The following is a 26,707-nucleotide window of genomic DNA, read 5'->3' as shown; positions in this document are numbered from 1 at the left end:
TCACTTTTTGGCAGTAGTGGTTGCAGTGAGAGATTGTTAAAACCACCTAATTATCCAGGAAATAAATTTGGACTATTATGAGGTCATTTCATGATGTTTTAGTGACGTTATCATGACACCACTTATACCATAATGACAAACGATTAGCTGATTGATATGAACTTTGGATCACCTCTCCAGTCCCACTGGTTGTAGAGATAGCCTAGAACATGTTTTTTTTGGACTATATGTTTGATGATTTTGACCTTGACCTTCAGTGGCTGCACTCCAAAATTTACTGTAATCATGTGGAATATTCCAACCATGTTTGGTGAAATTCTGCTCACCTGCACTCTAAAAAATGAACAAGAAAAAGTGATATAACAATCTGCATAGGTTTTTTAAAGTTATTTCAGCTTCCTTCAACCTCCTGACTACCAGGACACACACACACACACTCACACACACACATACACACACATATATACTGTATATATATATATATATATATATATATATATATACACACTATATATATATATATATATATATATATATACACTATATATATATATATATATATATATATATATATATATACTATATATATATATATATATATATATATATATATATATATATATATTATGTCCTGGTAGTCAGGAGGTTATTTCAACTTAACGAGAGAAGTCTTGTGGCATTAATTCAATTGAGAGTTGAAATAACTTAAAAAAAAATATATGCAAATTGTTGCAACAATTTTTCTTAATGAGATAATTCCTTTTTTAGAGTGTGTTTCAGAGTTATTTTGTCCACAGACACACAGCCAGTAACTAACCTATAACCTATTGAATTTGCTGATGATCAGGATCCAAATTTAGGAGTGTATTATCATGTTTTGTTGGGAGGATACTTCCTCCCTCTGGCCATTTCAAGGTTAGTACAAGTCATATATAAACACCACAGGAAAAAACAAAAAACACAGCTTTGAATTCCCAATGTGAGGAACAAAATAATCCCTGGATGAAGTTCATAGACAAAATAAATATAAGCTTTTTTAAATGACACATCCATATCTGGCTCTCACCAGCGAAAGAATGTTTTTAAATCCAAGACGACTGGCGTCGCTGTCAGAGGGTTACAGCCACCTTCACTTTGTACATTTTGAGTGACTTGGCTGATGGAACCATGAGTGTGGAAGCTCTGGGTGTCATAGTGGCTCAGCCATGTCACATACTTTGTTACTTCTACAGCTCTGAAATTGCAATTTAGACTCAATTTTCTGAAAGAATTGGTGTTTTTGTTGCTTTTAATTTCTTAACCATTTAGTTTTTCTGCAGTTTTCTTTGCTGTGTACTTGTGAAGATTAAACAACAGAACAAAATGGGATCCATTTAATGCCAGAAAGTGTGGACCCGGAAGCACTGAGCTCATGATGGAGCTACGTAGTTCTCCTTTATTCCGGACTGGAGATTTACAGATAAATGACAACACTAAAAGTGCCAAGTGAAATGAGCTTCCACTGCAACAGTAACTGGAACCAGAAATAGAAATTACGTGATTGTTTCTTTCCAATTTTGTGATTATCTCAAAGAAATTGGTAATACGCTCCGGGGAGGACTCACCATTCCACACCATGGGAGGTAATTGCCAAGGGCCTCAAGCTACCAGGGGCCCAATGAAATGTGTTATAAATGTATGGTTAAGAAAGTTTGCTTTATTATTCACTAATTAATTTTATCTTTCTAAAAACCTGTATGTTAAAATGGTATTAGAATCCAAAACATCACTATAAAATGCATGCGCAGGAGTGTCAGTCTCATCAACATAACATCCTGCTTAAGGTGACGGGCCCATCAGTGTACCCACAGTCTTATTTTTGCACAGTACTGGTTCTTGCATGAACATAGCTCCTTCACATGGAGCAATATTCTTCTCAGTCAGTTTGTTCGAGTTTTATTATTTTAAAACTCAGAAATAACTCAGATTACAATAAAGAAATACACGCGGTAACCAGAGCTCTGCAGCATTCCTTCGCTGGAAGCCAAAAGCCAAGTCCACAATTAGCACTGCAGTAGCCCTGCGCCAAGGAGTCCAGTTATATTTGTTTAATATTATATATCCACAGGGAACTGAAACTAGAACCAATACTAGGATTGGAATCTTGGGAAATGGAAACCACAAGTTCCATTGGGGACTACCAAAAAAACAAAAAACAAATAAGAAAAAAAGTATGGTGCTGTGGTGGTGGAATCCTGATTTTCTGCAAGACAATGTTGAGTAATTGGTGCTCACCAATAGGGCAGGCTTTTGTGTTGCAGCTGTCACTGTCGTTGGCCTCGCCCATACACTTTTTTCCACCATGCTGAGGTTGAGGACTGTTGCACTCACGCATTCGACTTTTAATGCCGCCCCCACAAGTTGCTGAACAGGTTGCCCATGGAGACCAAGGGCCCCACCCTCCGTCAACTGGAAAGACGTACCAAAGAGATCATTGCTAGATGGATATAGTTCCAATATCTGACGTAAAATAAAAATAAAATCTCAGACACATTTTTTTAGCCCTTAGTGTCTAAACCAAAAAATGACAACACTAAAAGTTCCCATTCTAAAGGCCAGATGGAGAGTCAGAAGTCTGGAACTTAATACTACAAGGGAAAACATACTGAGCTGATTTGGATCAACATTTCCTGAAAGACAGACAGCAGGCCAGACCAAAACACATGGGAATGCTGCTTTGCAGGGAGACACGAGACAAGAGAAAATTGGATTGTTTGAGATGGATGCAGCATTGATGTTTCCACCCCCCACGGCTTGAAATACTCACTTGGACATGGATGGGCAGTGCAGCGCTGAGTCTCTCTCCCACTCCCCTCACAGTCTTTGCCACCCAGCTGTGGCACGGGAGCATTACAGTGTCTTATCCTCGTGATTTGTCCCTCACCACATGTCACTGAGCAGGAAGACCACGGTGACCACAAACTCCACCCTCCGTCCTGACGAACTAGGCATAAAAATCAAACATATCAGGCAGGAATCACCAAAATGTACAAGTCAAGTGGTTCCCAAAGTGGGACTTACAGAACATTCTAGAAGGGGCTCACAAGACTTTGGAGAAACGTAATAAGTGGAATGAATCTCGTTGATTGAGTGACAGTACAAAAAGTAGGTGGGGGCCTGATGTTAGCGAGGCGTTTAAGATTCAGGATAACAAGATTTAGACTGAAGATCTCAATCAGCAAAATAAAATGTAAGACCAGGTATATTTTTTGTACAGCCTACTACACCATTAGCTACCCCTAAGCAGGTTTTTGGATTTGGGGTCAAATTATTCCTGATATGTAAATCCATTTCCCTTTCTCATTGTATCACCATAAATTGAAAGATGGGTATTCAGCTGTGATTCATTAGTTTCTTTCTTGCTTAAGTGGAACAATTTTGGTGGCCTCTTACTAAAATGTAGCTCATTTTAGCAGCGCCAAATGTCAACGCGGGAATCTTAATTAATTTTCAAGTTAAAAATGTATAAAATAGCCAAATAAGTTGGGCTACCAAAGTCGTTTAAGCCCTCTATACCTTTAGGGGTTAATGAGGTACAATGAGGAGTATTTGCATCTGGGTTAAAGGTCAGCAGGAGTGGCCATTTTCAAGAGTTTTTAGTTGGATCAAAGACAAACTTGAGGTTACTGAGTAATTTAAGATGCGCTGTGTAACATCAGTGTTTACTGAGATCTGAGAAGTAGGTAAATTTTACTATTTGTGGTATTACCATAGAAATGGTTCAGTTTCAGACAGTGTTCCACTGGATCCTACAGAAACTTGTATCTTGCATAGACCTTTCTGGACAGTATAACCAGTGGCCTCTGAGATATGGCATGAAATCCATGGAAGCATGCATGGAACTGCAGGCTTCAACTTCCACTTTCATGCTTGAGCTCATGCTTCAATGGAAGTCATCAGAGGGTGATCCATACCCTGTGTGTGCACATAATACTCTGCTGTAGAGCATGATAGTGACTTCAAGATATAGGAGAAACACAATAGAGTGGTTGTAGTGAGCTCACTCAACCAGGCATGGTTAAACTAGATGTGCTGATTGTAGATATCCATGAAAAGTGTTTGATATGATGTCAACTCATGACATTATAGTGATGTCATCATGACATAATTCAATGACAAATGATTAGGTGATTTATATAAGCTTTGGGTGTCTAGCTCATTTAGTTGCTGAGATATCCTAGAAAATGTGTTTTTTTTAAACTTGTGACATGATTTCTTCACTCTTTATGATGTCATCATAACTTCACTTATACCATTTGATAAATTATTTACTGATTGATATATGGCTTATATTGTCTTTCTAGCCCTATTGGTTGTGGAAATAACTTGGAAAGCATGTTTTTGGACAAGAGTTTTGACCTTTTTCTCATCTGCTTCAAAAGTCAACCATATGAAGCCACTCATCCAAGTAATATCCCTACCAAGTTTGGTGTGAATCTGCTCACCCATTTCCAAGTTATTTTGTATGCAACAGGCACACTCAAGTGGTTAAAATGTCCTGCTGCACTGCACCATAAAACACAACAACAAAGTAATGCAATTTATGTTCTTGACATTGAAAAAATAAAATAACACCCACAAGCTCTGTTTGTTATTTTTACCCAATATTATAAACAGCTGACAAAAAAATTAAGGGGAAATGATGCTTCAGCTTCCAAATGGGTGTGCGACAGACAACTAGAAGTAGACCAAAAGTAAAAGAAATGCCATGTATTCCACAAACAAACATCATGTCATTTTAGCAACGATGGATCAATTTCAAAGTTGTAATTTTTAAGAAATATTTATGCTCTTGTGTCCTCCAGCAGTTACACTGAAGCTATGTAATATAAACTGCAAGCAATAACACACACACACACACACACACACACACACACACACACACACACACACACACACACACACACACACACACACACACACACACACACACACACACACACACACACACACACACACACACACACTCATCCAGCAATCTATCAAACCATCATGAATCAGTTCTGGCCCTCACCACGAATAGTCACGACAACCTCCATCACACATGGCACATCTAAGTGCTGAAATTCATTAATAGTTTCGATTTTGCGTGGCAGGTGGTGGTGACTCATTGCACTGTGGTGTGCTGGCTGAGCTGGTGATTTATTAGGTATTAACTTTGAATGAGAACACCAGACAAAACCACGCTACTCTCCACTTTCAACCTCACTCACATGGCTCCGTTTTAATAGATTTGTTGAGGGGTGAACTCATCATTTGCACATTTGAGAGTCCAAACAGAGTATGTTTTTTCCACATTTCAATCAGGTCAGCCCCTGTCATACCTTACGCTGCAGTTGTGGCAACATAAGACACATGCATTAGTAATGACAAATATCAGAAGTGGCGGTGGCGGTAGCTGCTCTCTGTCATATATTTGAATGAATGGCTGCTGATATTAAAAGTATACTCACCACGGCGGTCACATTTTCCCAGACTGCATTTGCGGGTCTGGATGGAAGGCCCAGTGCAGGGATTGCTGGTGGCGTCACATGAACGGCCCCTTTGCTGAGTTCCTATCCCACAGGTGACTGTGCACTCTGTCCACTCTGACCACGGGGACCAACCGTCCTCGCTGTCTTTCGCTGAAAGAAAACTGTTTTCAGTGCACGGCACACTCTCACCATATTCTCTTATTGTTCAAACTGCCCTCCAAAAAAGCTTTAGAAGATGGTGATGCCTGTTTTTGTCATACGTCAGCCTGTGTATCCACAGGAGCTCCTCTCCATGGTTATTACAGGTGATTTTGGGTGTCTCACAAACAGATTGCAATACTGTTTTATTACAACTTAATATCAGTGTTGTAGGGTCCTGATGCTCAGTCTTCATCATAAGGTGACTTAAAGTCCCCTTTTTTGTCCAGACCTTGGCCTTGGTTTTGAACCATCAAAGCTGTGGTCATCTCATGAAAAGTCAAGGTTTTTTGAAGACATACAGAATGTTCTTATTTTTAAATACAATTTAGGGACCAAAACAGTGTGTGCATTTCAGAATACTACTTTTACTGGAAACAGCTATTGTTTTTCAACTTACTTGCATAATACATTTTTGACATAATAGTACATGTTCTTTGTCTTTATTATATGTGAATGTCCATCACTGTATGATTGCTTTTAATTTTTTTTCTTTATTTGTGCCTTGCCCTTGACCTTAGATTACAGCCCTTAAAAGCTAAGTGTGGAAGCAGAATGTCTGGGTTTGCAATTATACTGGATCAAGACTTAGCCTGGGGAAATCACTGGATGGAGGTGTTTGGTGATGCCGATATCTTTGCAGGAGAACAAAAGTCCAAGTCTTTCAGGTCTTGGTGTGACCTGCCTTATGGTCGTGAGACTTGGACGCTAGCCAGTGACCTAAGGTGGCTTTCTTTAGTAACAGTTCTCTTTAGAGGATACTTGGGTATCGCTGGAATGACTTTCATGAAACAAGCAGGTACTTCGTGAGACTGAGATAAGGAGTATCACTTGCATTGTGAGGGAGTGTCAGTTTTGACATTTTGCTATGTGCTGGGCATGAACCAGTACTCAGGTGCCTGAGTGTTGAGGACCTCAGTTGTGTCTGCCTGGGTGGTTGCCATCCAGAGTGTCCACCACTGCATACTCCCAGACATGAACTGGCTTGGTCTCAGCAGTGGATTTTCAAGTACTGACAATGGAAAAGGCCTTGGGGTCCAAGGCCTGGCCTGGGCTTTGAGGTTGAAAGACTTAGTCTCAGCTTTGCTGGTCAATGCCTTGGTCTGGCATTTAGGGGTCAAAGTCTTGGCTTGGGATTTTGGGATTAAAGTCTTGTCCTGGGCCTTGGGGTCCAAAGTCATGGCCTGGTCCTTGGGACTCAATGCCTTAGTCAGAGCCTTAGGGATCAAAGCCTTGGCCTGAATGTTGGGGGTCAAAGTCTTGTCCTGAACCTTGGGGGTAAAAGTCTTGTCCTGGGCCTTGGGAGTCAAAGTCTTGGCCTAGGACTAGGGGGTCAAATTCTTGGGCTGAACTTTGGGGGGAGGGGGTGGTCAACAGTTTTATCCTGGGCCTTGGGGATCAAAGCCTTGGCTTTGAGCATTTGGGAGCTGACTACAACACAACATGAAATGTGTGAAGCATGTTATACAGGGCATTGCACAATAATTTAAAATCCTATGCATGTACAGTGGAAAAGTAAGATATGCATATGTAATCATGGTGACAAGAGATGCTGAGTACTTACGCATACACACAGGACAGCACTCGCCATCAACAAATGAGGGGCTGGCACAGGCAACCAGGGGACATGTAATCTGGTGACACACTATCTTGGACTCCTGCCATCAGTAAATACCAGTACCACTGTCATTAACATTCACAGCACATGAATACATAATTGCACGACATTTGACACTACCTGGCAGGTACATTTGGTGCAGCTGTCTACGACCCAGTCTTCCTTATCCTCAAACAGTCGGCCGTCTTGCCAGCACATGTTTTTCTCTTTAGAGTTTGTCATCCTCCCAAGGGCCTCCTTCATGACTGTGTTCTCCTCTGTCTGATTTGCATGCAGAAAACACATCAGTGGAAAATGATTAAGAATCCCTCATGGTAAATATACAATGTATTCAATGTGTATGTGCTGACAGTGTGAGTACAAAGTGCATGTTAGGCTACATTTTAAATAGCTTTAACAGAGTATTCTGCGGCAGTAAAAATATGGTTACCATCACTTGCATATAACTCATGCTCAAGAAGGAATTGGTTGGAAACCAGTCAAAATAAATAACAGTAGCAGCTTCTTTGGAAACACAAACATTACAACACAACACAATGTAGCATCCTGCCACCCAGTACACTTTGCATTAACCATCAGGAGCTTTTCCTCTGCCAATGTATACAAAAGGGTTGAAATTATGCAACCCCCCACTGTCTGTCCATCCATCTGAAGGTACTCTCAAAGAGTGTTGGATGAATCAGGGAAGAGTTAATTAAACTTTGGTACTTGATCCAGATTTGTTCCTTGACCAGAGGTGGAAAACCCAAGTATCAGAAAATAAAAGTCCTACCACATATTTGTTCCATCCTCCCATTAAACTAGATGATTCCAATTAGTTAAACTCTTCAGGCAGGTAGATAAGCTAATTAGTGAAATCACCTGCCTGAGGTAGAAGGTGGAAAACCCTGCCTCTGTCCATGAGTGTCTTTCTTTAACATTGTGAGACAGGTTTTCTCTTGATCTCTGTTTTCCTAAAATTGTTGCAGGTTCATTGCCTTTGTCAATGAGGAAAGGTTCACTGATTTTTATTTTGCAGACGATGCTATGATCTTTGTAGAATCAATAGATGCACTGATTGCACACTTGAAAAGAGTGAAGCGCTGGAGTGTCTGGGTTTGCATTTGTCCTCGATCAGTACTAAGATCCAGCCTCTTTTAGCCATCACAAGTTTTTTTTTTTTTTTTTGGTGAAACCATCAAACCTTTTGAAAGATTGATTTCCTCAACAGTAGCATGTCTGTGGGCTCTCAGTCTTTTAAATTAAGAAAGACCTTGGAAAATCTTAGGGAGCAAAGACAAAGGTATTTTGTGACGCTGGTAACTTTGCAGGAGAATAAAGGTCGAAGTCTTGAAGTAGTCCGACAACCGGCCTGAATTAGGATGGATACTGGCCGTCATTTAGGAGTGGGAATTCCCACTCCTAAGCGACCAATAGGAGAGCAGCGCTCACGCCACACCAAAGTGAGGCTGATGCCTCCAACCAATCACAGGCTAGGAGAGAGAATTAGGCCAGTACACTGACTCGCTGGTTGCATTCCATTTGCTGAAACTCAGCTGTGCACCAGTTGGATGTTTTTGATCCATCTGCTGCTGACATCAGTGGATTCTGTATGTATGTGGTTGCTTACAGACAACTTTTTTCTTGAATATTTGACAATTATTATGCTATTGGTGTATGGCCAAAGCAGATGGTCACACCACTGAGTCTGGTCTTATTCAGAAACACCCGAGGGAGTTTTTCCTGACCATTGCTGCTGTTTGCTCACACAACAGACTGCTGTTATATTGTTTGGCGCATGCGCACTCGGTAATACGCAAGTCGCTCTTGTAGAATGGCCCAGAGAACTCTTACGTATCACCTGGCTGTAACAGATAAGATGGCTACTTGTAGGAAGTGGGGATGCACTGTGACAGATTGAGTAAATGGATTAGTCATGGATTGAATAATTTGTCTGATGGCAAAAATTGCCTAATCTGTCGGTCTCTGGTGGATTTGGGGCACTGATGGAATGAATGAACAACCACCACATGTTACCAACTTTACTGACAGATTCCAACAGAAGACAAACAGAAAATGCATGGATTAAAATAATGTCTACCAGACGTACACTGGCAAGCTTATGAGCAAGTACAGGAAAAAAAATAAACAAATGTGCAATCAGTGGGGAAGCTCTATGTCTGATAGCCTGGCCGGACATCAACTGACAAGGAACGCATTTAATGAATGAGAAAAGGATTTGTACAGGAGAAAAACGTACACGAACAGATATCAAAATTTCATATTTATTACTCGTACGTTTCCTCAGTCCGTCACAGTGTGACTCACGCTTAACATGTAACATTTTTCAAGATTGGTATGTAATTATATAAACACTGAACAGTTGAAATTGTGTAGTTCTTTGGGAAGTTTTAAGAAGCTCTTATAGAAAAAGAAATTCGGGTTATAATTATTTTGCCAGGTTTTTATTTAATTGTTTATTTTTTACTTTTGTGCTTTGGAAGCTAGCCAGCAACCAAAGGCGACAGCTGGATGTCTTTGGCGTTACTAAGATCACTTGTGAAGGAACTTCAGCGACATTTTAGCCATGTGGCCTGTTTCTCTGGGCATGATCCAGCACGCCAGTGCCTCATTGTGGACAACCCCATTGGCTAGAGAAGTCCAGGGGGATCCTCATGTTTGCCCTGGCTGCAGAAAATGGATGGCTGCTTTGAAATGGTGGGGACTGATGAGTTATTTGTCTGGGTGGTGAACATCCAGGACCTGGGGCGTTTCCATGGTGTGAGTGATGCAGTGACATGAAGCACCAGTGCATACACTCAGACTTGATTTGTCTTGTGTTTTGTTTTTTGTGGCAATGGTAAAGGCAGTCAATATGTGGTGCAATGGTCTATTATTTCATGATACACAGTGCATCCATAAAGTATTCACAGTGCTTCACTTTTTCCACATTTTGTTATCTTACAGCCTTATTCCAAAATGGATGAAATTAATTTTTTTCCTCAAAATTCTACACACAGTACCCCATAATGATGATGTGAAAAAGTGTTTTTTTTTTTACTTTTGCAAATTTATTAATGAAAAAAAAAAACAAACAAACTAAGAAATCACATGTACATAAGTATTCACAGCCTTTACCATGAAGCTCAAAATTGAGCTCAGGTGTATCCTATTTCCACTGATCATCCTTGAGATGTTTCTACTGCTTAATTGGAGTCCACCTGGGGTAAATTCAGTTTCTTGGACATGATTTGGAAAGACACACCTGTCTACATATAAGGTCCCACAGTTGACAGTGTATGTCTGTCTACATATAAGGTCCCACAGTTGACAGTGTATGTCAGAGCACAAACCAAGCATGAAGTCAAAGGTATTGTCTGTAGACCTGAGAGACAGGATTGCATTGAGGGACAAATCTGGGGAAGGATGCAGAAACACTTCTGCTGCTTTGAAGGTCACAATGAGCACAGTGGCTTCCATCAGCCATAAACGGAAGACGTTCAGATCTACCAGGACTCTTCCTAGAGCTGGCTTCCCATCTAAACTGAGTGATCAGGGTAGAAGGGCCTTAGTCAGGGAGGTGACCAAGAATCTGATGGTCACTCTGTCAGAGCTCCAGAATTCCTCTATGGAGAGAGGAGAACCTTCCAGAAGGACAACCATCTCTGCAGCAACTCACCAATCAGGCCTGTATGGTAGAGTGGCCAGATGGAAGTCACTCCTTCGTAAAAGCATATGGCAGCCCACCTGGAGTTTGCCAAAAGGCACCTGAAGGACTCTCAGACCATGAGAAAAAAAATTCTCTGGTCTGATGAGACAAAGACTGAACTCTTTGGCGTGAATGCCAGATGTCATGTTTGCAGGAAATCACACACCAACCCTATAGTGAAGCATGGTGGTGGCAGCATCATGCTGTGGGGATGTTTTTCAGCAGCAGGAACTGGGAGACTAGTCAGGATTGAGGGAACAATGTATAGAGACATCCTGGAAGAAAACCTGCTCAAGAGCACTCTTGACCTCAGACTGGGGTGACGGTTCATCTATGAGCAGGACAGTGACCCTAAACACACAGTCAAGATATCAAAGGATGGACTTCAGGACAACTCTGTTAATGTCCTTGAGTGGGCCAGCCAGAGCCCAGACCTGAATCTGATTGAACATCTCTGGAGAGATCTGAAAATGGCTGTGCACCATCCAACCTGATGGAGCTTGAGAGATGCTGCAAAGAGTTTAGAAACTTGAAGCTGTAATTGCTGCCAAAGGTGCATCAACAAAGTATTGAGCAAAGGGTGCATATACTGCACATGTGATTTATTAGTTTTTATCTTTAATAAATTTGCAAAAACAAACAAAAAAAACTTTTTCATGTTGTCATCATGGCATGTTGTGCATAGAAATTTGAGGGAAGATATGAATGTACTTCATTTTGGAATAGGGCTATAAGATAACAAAATGTGGATAAACAAGCGCTGTGAATACTTTCCGGATGCACCATACAGACTAATATTAAGTTTGGTGCATGATAAGCTTAAACATCTGACCAATATCTTTATGGTCCAAAATGTATGAAACAAACATGTAAACATTTGTTTTTGTCTTTACGAATGTGTAAAATGACATTATGACTGAAATAAATGTATTCATTCAAATTCATTAATTCATTCATTCACAAGACATGTCTAGTCTACTATGAAAGTTTTGTCTTTTCAGGTGGAAAATTATAACACTTTGACTGAGGTGAAAAAAAAGAAGAACAAGGTTAACTTGAAAAGTGAAGCTACTGTCTGTAAAAATCTGTTCAACCATTAACTACACAACTTCTAAATTGTTATTTTTAAAATATGCTACTATTGCATCTGTTTCTAGTAAAACAGCTTGTTAGGAAGTGCCACTCAGTTTTGCACATCGTAACCTCCAACCCAGTTGGAGACAAGGGGATCTCTGGCTGCACTCCTCAACACTTGAGAACTGTCAGTAGATAAACTACTGCCAAAGACGTGTATGTATGAATGTGTGTGTGTGTGTCCTTCAGTTGGAACAGGGAGGCAATAGTGTGCAGCAGTGGAATCTAAGACACCACTCGGTCTGGAAGAGCCTCAGGGACCCTTCTCATCCCAACCTTTTTTTTTTCTTCCCATGGTTCATGCCCAGACTCTTATTGCTGGGAGGCTCCCAGAGGAAATACGTGGGCTGTTTAAACATGGCCAGACATGAGACTGGACCCCACTGCTGCCAGGGGAACACTTCCTATATCCACATGTAACATGTCACAAAATCTGTCCGACACTGCAGATAGCAAGAGTCAAACGGCTTCAACCATCACAAGTGACAGTTAACACTCCTTCAGCTACTGCTTTCAAATTCATGGAGATTACTTAATAGCCTGTTATCAAACCCCATACCTCCTGGCCAATACTCTGAAGACTGTATTTTCCTAAAAGTGGTATTTTTCTCTGATCTTAATTTTCTTCCCTCACTCACAGATTTTTTTGACATCAAATTCACTTTCATTATAATGTAATTTGAACAATGTTAGCCAGCATTATTCAAAGTTCTTTTTGACACTGTGGCCACACTCATTCAAAAGTAAGTTCTTCACCATTTTCTGCTGAAGAACTTTTGGATTATTTTGAAGTGAAAATAGAGGATATTAGGTCACAAATATCCCAGCATGCCTCAGTTACACTGCTAGAGCGTGTAAATGATGTAGGTACCATGGGAAAATGGACTGCTCAAAACACTTTACAATGATGCTTCACATTTCCACACACACGTCACGGTGCTGTCATGCAAGGTCCTCACTACACACCAGGAGCAATGTGAGGATTAAGGACTTTGCCCAAGGCCCATTAATGATTTTCCAGCCTTACAGGGGTTGAACCCAGGCTCCTCTGGTCTTAAGCCCAACGCTTAACCACTGGACCACTACCTCCGCCATCTCAGCTAGGAAGTTAAGATGAACTAATTTTGATTTCACCAGGTATGCTGTTGCAACTCATGAATTCTGAGAAAAGTACGACTTGTCTATTTGACCCGATACCAGCTAAACTGTTTAAGGAGCTCTGGGCTCCACTTGGACACACTATGCTGAATATTTTTAACCTGTCACTAACACTGGGTTCTGCTCTGACACATTTTAAATCTGCGCTGATCAAACCTATTCTTAAGAAACCTAAATTAGATCCGAGTTCACTGTAAATTTAGAGACCGAAATCAAATCCGTCCTTTTGCTCTAAAATTCTTGAAAAGTGGTTTCACATCAGCTTGTCGTTTTGGATCCCACCACAGTCACCTGCTATTGTTAGATCTTAGTGTCATGTTTGACACTGCCAATCACTGTATATTACAGCATAGACTTAAGAGTTCCTTTCTGTTTACTGACAGTGTTGACTTCTTACTGATCTAGTCGCTTTAATTGTGTCTTGAATAACAGTACTTAAAATCTTGGTCCAGTAAAATATGGGGAACCACACAGGTCCATATTCAGCACTCTGCTCTTCTCTCTCTATGTAACACCTCTCAGATACTACAATGTTACAGAATTACTTTTCATTACTACGCTGAGCTTTGCATGCCAATAAATGCAGATAATCTCACCCACACAAGCACTTTTGAAGACTACCACAATACTTAATAAGTGGTCTTCAAATGGTTCAAAATGCTGCTGCTGGACCTCTGGCTAGGAGAAGAAAGTTTTAAAACCTTACCCTAATGTTGTCCTCCCTCCACTGGCTTCCTGTCTGTGTGAGGTCAGATTTTAAAGACTTGCTATTAACACCCAAAATCCTTCATGGACTAACGCCTCCCTATCTGATCTCATTAAACCCTATCTACTGGCCTGTGTTCTGTGTTCTCAGAAGGCAGGATTACTGTGTGTTCCAAAGGTTAAAAAAAAGTCAGCAGGTCACAGAGCTTTTTCTTATCATGTATGACTGTTCTGTGGAACAGTCTGCCTGCTGAGATAAAACAGTCTGATTCTGTGGAGTCATTTAAATCCAGATTATCTGTTCTCCCTTTCGTATCAGGTCAAGTCAAGTCTGGGAGCATGTGCTGGTGCTGCGCTTCATCGCATTCATGGCAGCATAGAACTGCTTTAGATCCTAGATGGCAACCACCCAAGCAAACAACTGGTCCATTCATACATTTCTGTAATCAAAATCTATCTGCCACAGCCAGGTGAACTGTGGGCATTCCCTTGGCCTTCTTCAGCTACTGGGGTCCTCAACACACAGGCACCTGCACACTGAATCAAGCACAGAGAAACACACCACAAGGCCAAAGTGCTGAAGCTGATGCTGCTCCCTCACAATACAAATGAAACTCTTCATCTTAGTCTCCCTCAGTAGCCACTCCTTTGGTACAAAGTCATTCCAGTGGTACCCAAGGATCCTACAAAGAGACCTTGACAAACATCCAATCGTCACCTTATGCTACTTGGTTAGTGTCCATGTCTCACAGCCATACAGCAAGACAGGTAGCACCAAGACACTAAAGACTTGGACCTTCATACTACTGCAAAGATATCGACATCGCCAAACACCTCTGCCCAGTGACCTCATGACTCCATCAGCTCTTCCCAAGTGCCTCTCAATCTCAAAGGCTGAGGACCCAGAGACATGAATGTCACTGCCAAGATAAGTGAATTTCTCTACAAGTTCAACACTTTCACCACATACAGATACACATCTGATAGCTGAGTCCAGGAAGTTGGTGAAAGCCTGAATCTTAGTCTTGATCCAGGACAATCTCAATACATAAATAAATTGAATTTAATTGATTGCCTGTTTGTTCCTCTACTTTTTCCAGGTGCTTTGGCTGATTTCCACCAAATTTGATATGTGGATGATGGTCAACCCCAGAATTGTCCTGAAAGGGTTTGTTTTGGTAAAGATGAAGGTAACTGGGGCCAAAGAGCAAAATGTTGATTCAGGTATTATTATTTTTTTTTTCACTCTGATGTCCACCAAACTTGGAACACATTACTAGATGGGTTCTAGAATTGCCCAAATTTATCAAAAGGACAATTACTGGGCCAATGTCATTTGAGTAAAATTGCAACCTAGCTGAGATTACTGAGACAACAACATGAAGGCCTTTGAGCTCCTGAAACATGGTGCTGAGTTCTTCACAGGAGCGTTCACGCATATCGACTCCCGTATAGTCAGTCTTTGGGCCTCTAATGCCAAGTTGTACAATCACAATAAGGTTAAATTGTACATTTTTCACTCTTATTTTCACCAGACATTTGGAGATAGGTTCTAGAATTGCCCAACAAAGTCATTTTTGCCAAAGGTCAATCATTGGGGTCAAGGTCATTGGGATCAAAGGTCCAAGATTTTCATTCCAATGTGCACCAAAATTGGCAACACAAATGGGGGTGGATTTTGGAACTGCAGGGGCCAGGTCAAATTTGCCAAAGATCAATCATTGGGGCTTAGGGCATCCAGGCCAAAATTCTAAATTTAAGTTTTTAATTTGCACCAATCTTGGTACATATAGGGAGATGAGTTCTGGAATTGCCCTGCAAGGTCAAATTTGTCAAAGGTCAATAACTGGAGCTGAGGCCATCCCTGCTTGTTTGTTATTTTGGCCTGCTTCTCCCAGGTGCTTTTGTTGATTTTGACCAAACATGGTATGTCACTGAAGGTTGACCCTGAAATGGTTCTTCAAGAATTAATTTGGGCAAGTCAAGAAAACCGATTTTCAACCCAATTTGAACCAAATGTGGCACACAACTTGGGTGAATTCCATTATTACCTTGGCAACGTCAGCTACTGTGCATCCGGAAAGTTTTCACAGCGCTTCACTTTTTCCACATTTTGTTATGTTACAGCCTTATTCCAAAATGGAGTAAATTCATTTTTCCCCGTAAAATTCTACTCACAATACCCCATAATGACAACATGATTTTTTTTTTTTTGTGTGTGAAATTTGTGCAAATTTATTTAAAAAATAACAATCACATGTACATAAGCATTCCCACCCTTTGCTCAATACTTTGTTGATGCAGCTTTGGCAGCAATTACAGCCTCTAGCTTTCTTAAATATGATGCCACAAGCTTGGTGCACCTATCATTGGACAGTTTTGCCAACTCCTCTTTACAGCACCTGTCAACCTCCATCAGATTGGATGGGGAGCATCGTTGCACAGCCATTTTCAGATCTCTCCAGACATGTTCAATCAGATTCAGCTCTGGGCTCTGGCTGGGCCACTCAAGGACATTTACAGAGTTGTCCTGAAGACACTCCTTTGATATCTTGGCTGTGTGCTTAGGGCCATTGTCCAGCTGAAAGATTAACTGTCATTCCAGTCTGAGGTCAAAAGCGCTCTGGAGCAGGTTTTTATCCAGGATGTCTCTGTACATTGCTGCACTGATCTTTTCCTCAATCCTGACTAGTCTCCCAGTTCCTGCCACTGAAAACATCCCCACAGCATGATGCTACCACCACCATGCTTCACTGTAGGAATGGTGTCTGGTTTCCCCCAAACATGACACCTGGCATTCACACCAAAGAGTTCAATCTTTATCTCATCAGACCAGAGAATTTTGTTTCTCATGATCTGAGAGTCCTTCAGGTGTCTTTTGGCAAACTCCAGGCAGGCTGCCCTGTGCCTTTTATGGATGATGGAGGGCACTGTGCTCATTGGGACCTTCCAAGCAGCATAAATATTTCTGTACCCTTCCCTAGATTTGTGCCTTGAGACCATCCTGTCTCTGAGGTCTACAGACAATTCTTTTGACTTCATGCTGGGTTTGTGCTCTGACATGCACTGCCAACTGTGGGACCTTATATGTAGACAGGTGTGTGCCTTTTCACATCATGTCCAATCAACTGAATTTACCCCAGGTGGACTCCAATTAAGCTCAATTTTGAGCTTCATGGCAAAGGTTGTGAATAATTGTGTAGATGTGATTTTTTTTTAAATAAATTTACAAAAATCTATTAAAAAACTTTGTCATTATGGGGTATTGTGTGTAAAATTTTGAGGAAAAATAAGATTGTAACATAACAAAATGTGGAAAAAAAAGTGAAGTGCTGTAAATACTTTCCGGATGCACTGTAGTCGTCAATCATTTGGGTGAAGGTCAAGGTCATTGGGGTCAAATGTCAAATTAACGTAGCCCTTACTTTCTTTAGGGTCGGTGATCGTTTAGTGGTTAAATGTTGGGCTTCAGACCAGAGGATCCTCAGTTCAAAACCCAGCCAGACCAGAAAATCACTAAGGGCCCTTTGGCAAGGTCCTTAATCTCCTAGTTGCTCCTGGTGTGTAGTGAGCACTTTGCATGTCAGGACCCTGACATTGGTGTGTCTCTGTGAATTGCTGAATGCGTTGAAAAAGTTAGTCAGGTTCTGACTTCTGTCAGCTACTTACCACTTTTTGTAAGCCATCAATGAGATTACTGACAACAACGCGAAGGCCTTTGAGCTCCTGAAACATGGTGCTGAGTTCTTCACAAGAGCGTTCACACATATCGACTCCTGTATCATCAGTCTTCAGGCCTATTATGTTAGTAGTGATGGAGGGGCTTACATCTACCATTTCTGCTTCCTCACTCACACTGTTAGCATCTGGAAGAGCAGCAAATGAGACAAAGAAACCAAATGAATATGCAACACAGGGGTGGTGATGAGAAACATGTTTAAGAGAAACAATTAGTGAAACACAACATATGTGATTATGGAGTTGAAAGATTTCATGTTTTCCTGCAGCCAGCCAAAAGATCACAGGAATGTGATTCCAGTGTTTACTGCGTTCCCCCAAAGCAGATGTTCAGTCAGCAGTGTTTGATTTGAAAAGTGCATCTTTTTGAATTGGTCACGGTAAATCGTTCCAGCAGAGATGATGAGGTGAAAGCTGGATATGGGGGGGTGGGGGTGTGTGTGGCAACAATGTACTCATGGCAGAAACATGGCCGTTGCTTTTAAAATGAAAAAATGACTCTATTATCATAAATCCCCATGACCTCTTTGGATAACTGGGCACTGCATTTACATGTGAATAGAAACAGCTGGAGTGATGAAATTCGTTCACATGGAGGTACTTCTTGTCCTTACAACAAATACAATGACAATGCTATCTAAATCATAGGTTCTCAGATCCTGGGCCATGGACTGTTATCTGGCTGGAATAGATCAGTCCTAGACTACAAAACCTTATGGGAATGAGTGGTTGCTGGGAGATGTAGAATTGCGTATGAAATTATTGCAACAATTGAATGTTCCAACACATTATACCTGGTGATGATATAATTTCTTGTAGGTCATGCTGCAACTACGACTAATGCAAAAACATGCACCTGAGGGTCTGCTCCTTTCTCGGCCCTTGATCAAGGTAACATCTCTACATCTGGAGTTGGTCCCCGCCAGGGCACGGGACTGTGGCTGCCCACTGCTCCTATTGGTTGGATTGTGTCTAACTGTAATTAGGATGGGCAGAGGACAAATTTTGTTGCATGTATCCATGTATGCACAAGGACAATAAAAGTCCTCCTCCTTCTTTTTCTTTTTCTTCTGGTGCTGTATAACTGCAAATACTTGCTAATCTTGGTGAACTCTGACATGCAAGTGTGCATTAAAGAAAAATCAGAAGCAGCAGAAATGCTACTGTTGAACTTTTAGGAGACAAAAGTAAACACACGCAGCTCTTGTAGTATCAGCCTGATGCAATTCTGCTGCCAACACTGCTGGAAAATGCTGGTTAATGCTGTTTTAGCTGGTGGACCAGCATACTTGTGCTGGTCTACGTGCACACGATGCTGGGCCACCACCATGGGATTTCAGGTTAAACTGGATTATTATTTTAGCTCATTACTTTTTACATAATTATCCAGCCAGTACTTGGCCCTTGTAGGCATAACTTCTTCATTTATTTCTTAGTACATAATAGCTCCCTCTATAGCGCATGATATCATTAAAAGGTTCAAGGAATCTGGAGGAATGTAAGTGAAAGCCCAAGATGAACACTGGTGATCTCCACTCCCTCAGAGCTGTCATTCATCTGATAAAACCACATGGGCAATGGACAACTTTGGAAAACTTTTGTCAAGCTCTACAATATGAAGTTGCATTCAAATGTCTCTAGGGTCAGAAACATCTGGTTTGGACCATCACACAGTTAAGTGTGTATTGTGCTCAAATGAATCAGTATTCCAGATCTTTTTTGGAAGAAATGGATGCTATCTGTTCCATACCAAAAGACATAAAGGACCATCCAGACTATTATCAGTAACAATTCCAAAAGCCAGGGACTGTCACGGTATGGGGTTGTGACAGGGCCCAAGGCAAAGGTAATTTACACTTCTATGATGGCAGCAATAATGCAAAAATCACTGAGATTTTAGAGTGACGTGCTGCCTTCAAAGCATCTTTTCTCCAGATGTCCATACGTTCTTCAACAAGACAATGTTAAACCACATTCTGCACACATTACAAAGGTATGCTTGTGGAGGAACAGGGTATGGATTCTGGACCAGTCTGCATGCAGTCCTAACCTGTCTCCAGCAGAGTATTTTGGAGTATTTGTGTATTAGTAATGAATTGTGTATTTGTGCATTGCCAGACTATTTGTGGAGAATTTTGAAACAAAAAAATGTACAAAATGTACAAAAAAATATACAGTCAATGAAACAAAAATGTAATAATGACTTTGTAAGAAGAATGAGACAAAATAACACCAGAAACACTTACACTTGACTTGTACTCTAATGTGAAAATGTCTTTTAAGTGTTGTGAGAAGGAAGGGCACCACTAAAAAGTGGTCAATGCTTGGGTTCATACTGTCTGTAATGAAACAGAGGTCAAAATAAATATAAGTATCTCTGCAGTTTTTTAAAATTGCATTTTCTATATTGTTCCATTTTTTTCTGATTTTGTGCTGTATTAGTATACAACAAAGTACACTTCCAGTTTACTGTTCATGTCTGTATATTAATAGCCAACTGGCCTCTGTGTACACAGTAACTTCTAACTTATCTTACTAGTGACCACACTGATTATCTAGCTAGCTTTGCCCAGCCACTACATGCTCCCATAGCTAGTTAACATGTACTGTTCCTGGTTTGAAAAAGCAAAAACAAAACAACAAAAAACAAACAAACAAACAAACAAAAAACATGAATTGCTCATTTCTTCTTTCTCTATTCTTTTCACATTCATATAGGGTCATTGAGTGTGGGTGCCAAAATACTGAGCAGTTTTGGGGTCTACCTTAACCTGATGAGATGGAGGAGAAGATGAGGAGGAGGTGTAGCACAAAAGAGGTACTTCTCTGCTTCACCTCAGAGAGCTGTTAGCTGTACCCATTAATGATCCACTTGTGCACGTTGACATTATGTAAATGACTGTTTCCTCGCCCAAATCCTCTTATGTGAGTTTGCCATCTAAATGTGCGAATTTCAATTGCACACTTCTTTCAAGAAGAATGACACATGACAATCTGATTGGTTTAATTCAAGTTATGCTGAATAAAAAACCCTAAGATAATGACAGCTCCTAATCAGAAAAAGTTGGGAAGAATAAAAAAAAACAAAGTGTATTTAAGGACTGCAACACATTCCATGAAAAAGTTGTGATAGAGGCACTTAATATGGGGATGTCTAATTTTTTACATGTCATACACATCAGGAACAACAGATGGCACCAAATACCTACAGAATAAGTGTGCCTCCAAGTGCTTAAGTGACATGTCCCTTTAACTAGCTTGGAGGGACATGAGAAACACCGTAATCATCTTGAAAGCAGAGCACCTCAAAAATTTTGTAAATTATCCAGCAACTGAGGAGAAGATATGATGTCATCTGTAATCTTATGGTGATAATAAAGCAGAGTCATCAAATAACTCTCAGGCAGCCAAGAAATACGGTGTGCAAGTGCAGTGTTAGAAGAAGGCAAGCTCAAAAAGGCCATCTTTAAAAATTCTAACCGTCAGAAAGCTTGCCATGGTACTAAAAGTGGCAGTGCGTCAGTGCACAGTTGAAAGAAGATGAGGAGCTTAATGTATGATCTTATGAGCACCATTTTTAAATAAACAGTAGGAACAGTAGTAGCCAGTAAACCAGTAGCAAGCAATATTTCTGGTATTTATATTTGTGTATTTATTTATTTTTTTACTTTCACTTTTGATAATCTGTGTACTTCTTATCCTGTGTGCTGCTATACAATGCTGTTGGCACCTCAATTTCCTTGAGGGAGTCTTTCCAAGGGATTAATAAAATTCTGTCTAATCTAAAACCATTATTTTTAATAGAAAGGATGAGATGGTGTTCAGAAAGCATTTTTTTCTACCATATGCCTGGAAAAAGGAAAGTTGTCTTATAATCGTTGCCACGTTATATTCAGAACGATATTGTAGCAGCATAAGTCCTTTCAGGTCTATTAGAAATACTTCAGCTAATGCACTCAAAAATATTTTTGCAGCTCTGGTACGGCTTGAAGACAAGAATCCATATTGTGTGAGAATTCCTCATCTTACCACATTTATTAACTCTTGGTGATGCGTTTTCTCTACTCTACAATGAAAGTCATTGTTTGAAAGGTATTATTAAAACTGAATTCACAGTAGGAGCTGCAGGTCTGCCAGCTATAATTTTTGAACAAAACAGGCAGGCAGAGATCCCACTCGCAGAACAGCATGGGGCATCCTGTGTGGGCTGTAGAGAGTCGTATTAAAAAAATGTGTCCTTTAAATTTCTTCAGCATACTTCATTGTTTATGCCACACCAGTGAAGTGCGGCTATGGCACAATAAAAAAAGACACATCCAGTATGTTGATGTTACCTGGAATGCCTGTCATTCAGCCAGAGGAAAGTGGCTTTTTCTACCACCAGATTGGACTGCGCTTGCTAAATTGGTGAAGATTAATAGCAGAGCAGAGGCTCTAAATCAACAAGGAATCCAAAAACGACCCAGTGATGTCTCACAGTAGCCAACTCTATGTTTTCCTTCCTTTTCAGTCTGCTGGATACATTCAAATCCCCAAACGCCTTCATGCTGTGCGTGTGCATGTGACCGTGTGCTCGCTTGTCTGTGAAAGCATTTACACATTCTTTCCTTCTCTGATTGACGGCTCCGATTTATGAAAGCAGATAAAGAAAAGAATTAAAAAGAGCTAAAGCTCAGGCAGTTTTAACGCTGCCCATTTAAGTCCAATACAAGCATTTTTACAAGAACGGAACGTGCGGCTCTGTGAGTGACATTTCTCCGCTGGAATGGCTACCAGCATGGAATGGTGACTGGTACTAGGCGGTGTGCAGAAAATGTCCCAGCCTTGATGACATTTATTCAATAAATGAAGTCATTCAGCAAGAATTCAACACTGGTGTGGTCATAGAAAAGCAGCAACAGCTGTCTCGCACACAAACACGTCTCATATGGATCTGCTTTGTCATAGTCAACGACCAAAGATGCCACTGACATGTTTAGTGACCTCACAGAACTGACATATTTACTCAGATATCTGTATCTTCTTGTGAAGATACAGATATCTCACACGAAGTTGCTCTTCATGTGAGCTCCGCTGAGGTTCAAAAGGCAGCAAAAGTAACCGAATCAGCCAAGTCATGACTTCGCTCTGTGTGTATTGCTGGAAGTGGGAGCTCCCCCACTCCGTGGTAAGGCATTTGATTTTCTCTTCTCTTTCTCGCCGCATTATATGGAGCACTTTGCCAGTGGAAAATGTAAGCATCTGTATCTCCTTTTGTTCAGCGCGCACACTGGTCGACCTCAAACCACCACCGAGTTGACACTGCTGTTTCCGTAAACATGAAGTAATGCTCTGACATCGCGCCACAGATCAAATTGACAAGATTTTTGTCCCACTTGAAACACCAAAGACCTAAATTCATACAATGAAAGTCAACTGAGAATGAGAACATGTTTTAGGTTTATGCATAACAAAATGCAGACACTGGGCCATGTGAAAACACTTGCCTGTCTCATCTGTAAGGTATCGTGGCTTGACACAGGAAAAAGGGATACTGAGTAAGGTAGGCCATAGACAAAAAGTGTTCTGGAATTTGTGGGCTGTAGACCAAAAATATTTTTGGTGAACGTACTCATGAACAATTTCTGGGGGCATCTACCACACTATGGAACTCTCTATGCCTCCACCACACTACTGTCTGTCCATCCCAAACGTCAAAGGCAACCATCTACTGGTCATAGCCAGGTGGAATGTGGGCATCCCCTTGGACTTCTCCTGGTCTTCACCAGTGAGGTACCAGTATGCTGGATCATGCCAAGAGAAACGTACCACATGGCCAAAATATTGAAGGTGATGTTCCATCACAAGTAATACTCCTCATCTGAGTCTCCCTAAGTAAGTGCTCATTTGACACAAACTCATTCCAGCAATACTCAAGGATTCTCTGAAGAGACCGAGTACCAAAGACATCTAGCGTTGGGTCATTGGTTAATAATAGGGGTGCAACAATTAACTGATACAAATCAAAACTAATTTTTTTTTTAATTTTTCCTTAGTTTTTCATGGCATATATAATTGAAGGTAAGCAATGCCACTTTTGGATTATTGTAATTTATTAGAGCCTGACTAATATGGATTTCTGGGAGGCTAATACGATACCTGATATTAGTGAGCAAAAATGTACGATACTGATATAAATGCTGATACCGACATTAAAAATGGCAATGATTCCAAACATCTCAATATCAAACCCTTATGATGAAGAAATTTAATTGAGGCTTGATGTTTTACAGTTTAAACATGAATTTTATTATAGATAACTATAAATATAACCAACAACTAATCAAAGCATGTTGCACTACCGCCGCACTGCCTTCACTAGGGATTGGTAGTCATCATGTCACATCTCTCAGCATTTGCACAAACTAGATTTTGGCCTCGCCTTCATGGCAGCATTGTGACTACTTTTCCTCGTTTCACTGTAAAATGCCCACTCTGACTGAAAATGAATGGCATTTAGCCGCTCTTCCTCTGTCTCTTGTAGCTAACGTGCCCAATGTGTGATGGGGTCCCGGCCATACTCGACAGCATTGTAAACAATGCTGCCGGAGCACCCTCTACTGGAGAAACTACATAATGACACCATTTCTGACAACCAATATCTTTTTCTGCATTGGTAAGTTGGTAAAATAAAAGTTTTCATATTGGCAAAAATAACACCAATACCAATCGGCTGATATTATTAGCCGATCGATATATCGGTCAGGCTTCATAATTAACTGTAGAAAATGGATGCCTATATTAAACAAAGAATTAAATGACCCTCAAGACGGACTTTGATTCTTCTGCAACAATTTCAACATCATGTGGCTGGATGACCTAAAAAAAAAAAACCAAAACAAACAAAAGACATCTTACCTGGTTTAGTGACCTCGCAGTCTCTGCTCTGCAGGACGTCGTCCACAGATGTGTCAAAGATGAAACGCACATTCTGCAGGAGACCCTGTTGAGCAAAAAAAGACTTGATCACTGTGCTCACAATTTCTGTTTTAGTCTATATTATCAGTCTGCTGCACAGCAAAGAGACAGATGTTCTCATTTTTAGGGGCAGAGATTCTTTATTGGACTGAAAGACCAAAAGCAACTTGGCTATACTTTGGGGAGTCACATTGTGGATATAGTTGGGGTTATTTCAGAATGAACTTTTCAGCTGATTGATGTTTTTAAAGGTAAAAAAAACACAACAGTGGGTCATCTCGTGCAACTGTCAGAGCCAAACATCATTACTGAAAGGACTTACCCTGAAGTGGTTTTCCCGGATGGATCCCTTGGCGACAAACATGCGGCTTCCCTCCGCCTTCAGGTGTTCATAGAAAGGCTCGTCCAGGATGAAGCTGTCGATCAGGCTGCAGCCAATGTACAGGTTTGCATTTTCTCCGTGAATGTGAAGTGTGATATTCTTCCACTGTGAGTCGGACAAGTCCACGTCCTCAAATGAAACCACATTCTGCGATCCATCCACCCAGTATATCAGATCCAGACTGTTTGCCCGTCCATTAGACACAATCTCAAACTGCCGCTGGCCATCGGGGCCCTCCAACCCAATCAAGGTGCCCCGCGAGGCTCGGTCCTGTCGTATGCTGGCCACAAATACAAAGCCCTCATTGTTCTGGATCTGCTGCAGGATTTGTTTTAGGATGGGGCTGCTCACCGGGGGTAGATGATCAAAGCGGATGAAGCGATAAGTAGGAGCATCTACGTTTTGGCCCCGGAATTGCTTGGCTCCAAGAGTTCTACGCGTGATGTGGCTGATTTCAAACAAGTCAAACGATGTTACATCTTCCTGCTCACCATCTTCAAAGGAGTCAGGAAGTAACAAAGAGGGAAAACAGCAGGTATACTTAGCAAAAAAAAAAAAAAAACAATTCATGAAACCATATATGAGACAATCCACCATTTGCACCTCAAGGTTGTGGCAGAGGGGATACACTTACCTTGAGGTAATGCCTGGAGGAAATTTAGTGATAAGAGTATCAAGTACAGACTTCTCCCCCTTGGTATCATGACTGCTTTGTGAAAAATAAAACAGAAAGTGGTTCCCATTAGTTTACTGAAAGATTTCTGCGCTCCATTTCTGGTTAACCATCAAATAATTTCAGGAAAATAAAGAAATAGTGGGAGATGATGCAAGAAAACAAAAAACAAAAAAAAAACTAAAATGTAAAAATTCTAAAAAGTTTCTAAATGGAACTTTGCTTATAGTTAATGACTCAAACAGCCAAAAGTGATCAACCGTCCATGCGTTCAAAAATGCTCTGGGAGCCATTCATGTCCTGAAAACGTACCTGATGACTCTGAAGTTTTTTTTTTTTGTTTTGTTTTTTTATTCAATCAAATATCCGAAAACCAAGAAAGTGGCGAAAATCAACGTATTTCCAGAATTTAAGCGGAGGGGATCTGTAATCACCAAATGGTCCGTGCGTAAAAAAAAAAAAAAAAAAGAAGTCCACTTTGGTTCAACCCACAGTCTGCAGAGACTGAAGCTCCTCCGCCTCCCTCCTCTTATATACACGCTGCGGAGAGCCTGTCAATCAAACGTGCGGGTTCTAGCTGTTTGCGGTCAGATGTAAACGGACTGACGTGTATCACTGTTTGGTCATTTTTTTACGGTCGCTCGGCAAACAGACGCCGTGATCAGAGGCAACGAAAGATTCCTGTCAGTGCGCTTAACATGTGCACTTCATAAGCGCGCAATAGCAGAACGCATACAGAACAGCAACAGGGGCGCAGTCAAGATTTTTAATCCAAGGGGCGGGGGTGGTGGTGGGGAGTTGCTCCACATGGCCTTAAGTCCCCATTAATACACACACACACACTTTATTTTATCATCCTTGACATCTTAAAAAAGTGATGACGGCAGGCGATTTTTTTTTATGGTGCATAACATAAAATAAACCAATCAGAGAGCCATTGGTC

The 26,707-nt window shown here is 40.9% G+C and overlaps 1 protein-coding gene across 3 annotated transcripts in view; it reads right to left on the bottom strand.

The window, feature by feature from the left end:
* thbs2a (thrombospondin 2a) overlaps positions 1 to 26,379 on the bottom strand; it is a 56,768-nt gene extending 30,389 nt beyond the window's left edge. For 2 of the 3 annotated variants that reach the window (XM_034184633.1, XM_034184635.1), the window contains exons 1-10: positions 26,077 to 26,379; positions 25,726 to 25,797; positions 25,032 to 25,585; positions 24,650 to 24,734; positions 17,684 to 17,880; positions 7,450 to 7,590; positions 7,276 to 7,369; positions 5,493 to 5,663; positions 2,807 to 2,983; positions 2,275 to 2,448 (exon numbers count right to left, since the gene is read on the bottom strand). In XM_034184633.1, coding sequence (XP_034040524.1) covers positions 2,275 to 2,448; positions 2,807 to 2,983; positions 5,493 to 5,663; positions 7,276 to 7,369; positions 7,450 to 7,590; positions 17,684 to 17,880; positions 24,650 to 24,734; positions 25,032 to 25,585; positions 25,726 to 25,795 — 1,663 coding nt within the window. In that variant the 5' untranslated portion in view covers positions 25,796 to 25,797; positions 26,077 to 26,379. Of the gene's footprint in view, positions 1 to 2,274; positions 2,449 to 2,806; positions 2,984 to 5,492; positions 5,664 to 7,275; positions 7,370 to 7,449; positions 7,591 to 17,683; positions 17,881 to 24,649; positions 24,735 to 25,031; positions 25,586 to 25,725; positions 25,801 to 26,076 lie in introns of all 3 variants that reach the window. The other variant, XM_034184634.1, reaches the window with a different exon arrangement.
* Positions 26,380 to 26,707: the final 328 nt, after the last annotated feature.

Source organism: Thalassophryne amazonica, chromosome 13, assembly GCF_902500255.1.
Source record: "Thalassophryne amazonica chromosome 13, fThaAma1.1, whole genome shotgun sequence".
Lineage (NCBI taxonomy): Eukaryota > Metazoa > Chordata > Actinopteri > Batrachoidiformes > Batrachoididae > Thalassophryne > Thalassophryne amazonica.
The sequence above is the reverse complement of the archived record's forward strand: the minus strand, read 5'-3'. Positions and strand labels throughout refer to the sequence as shown.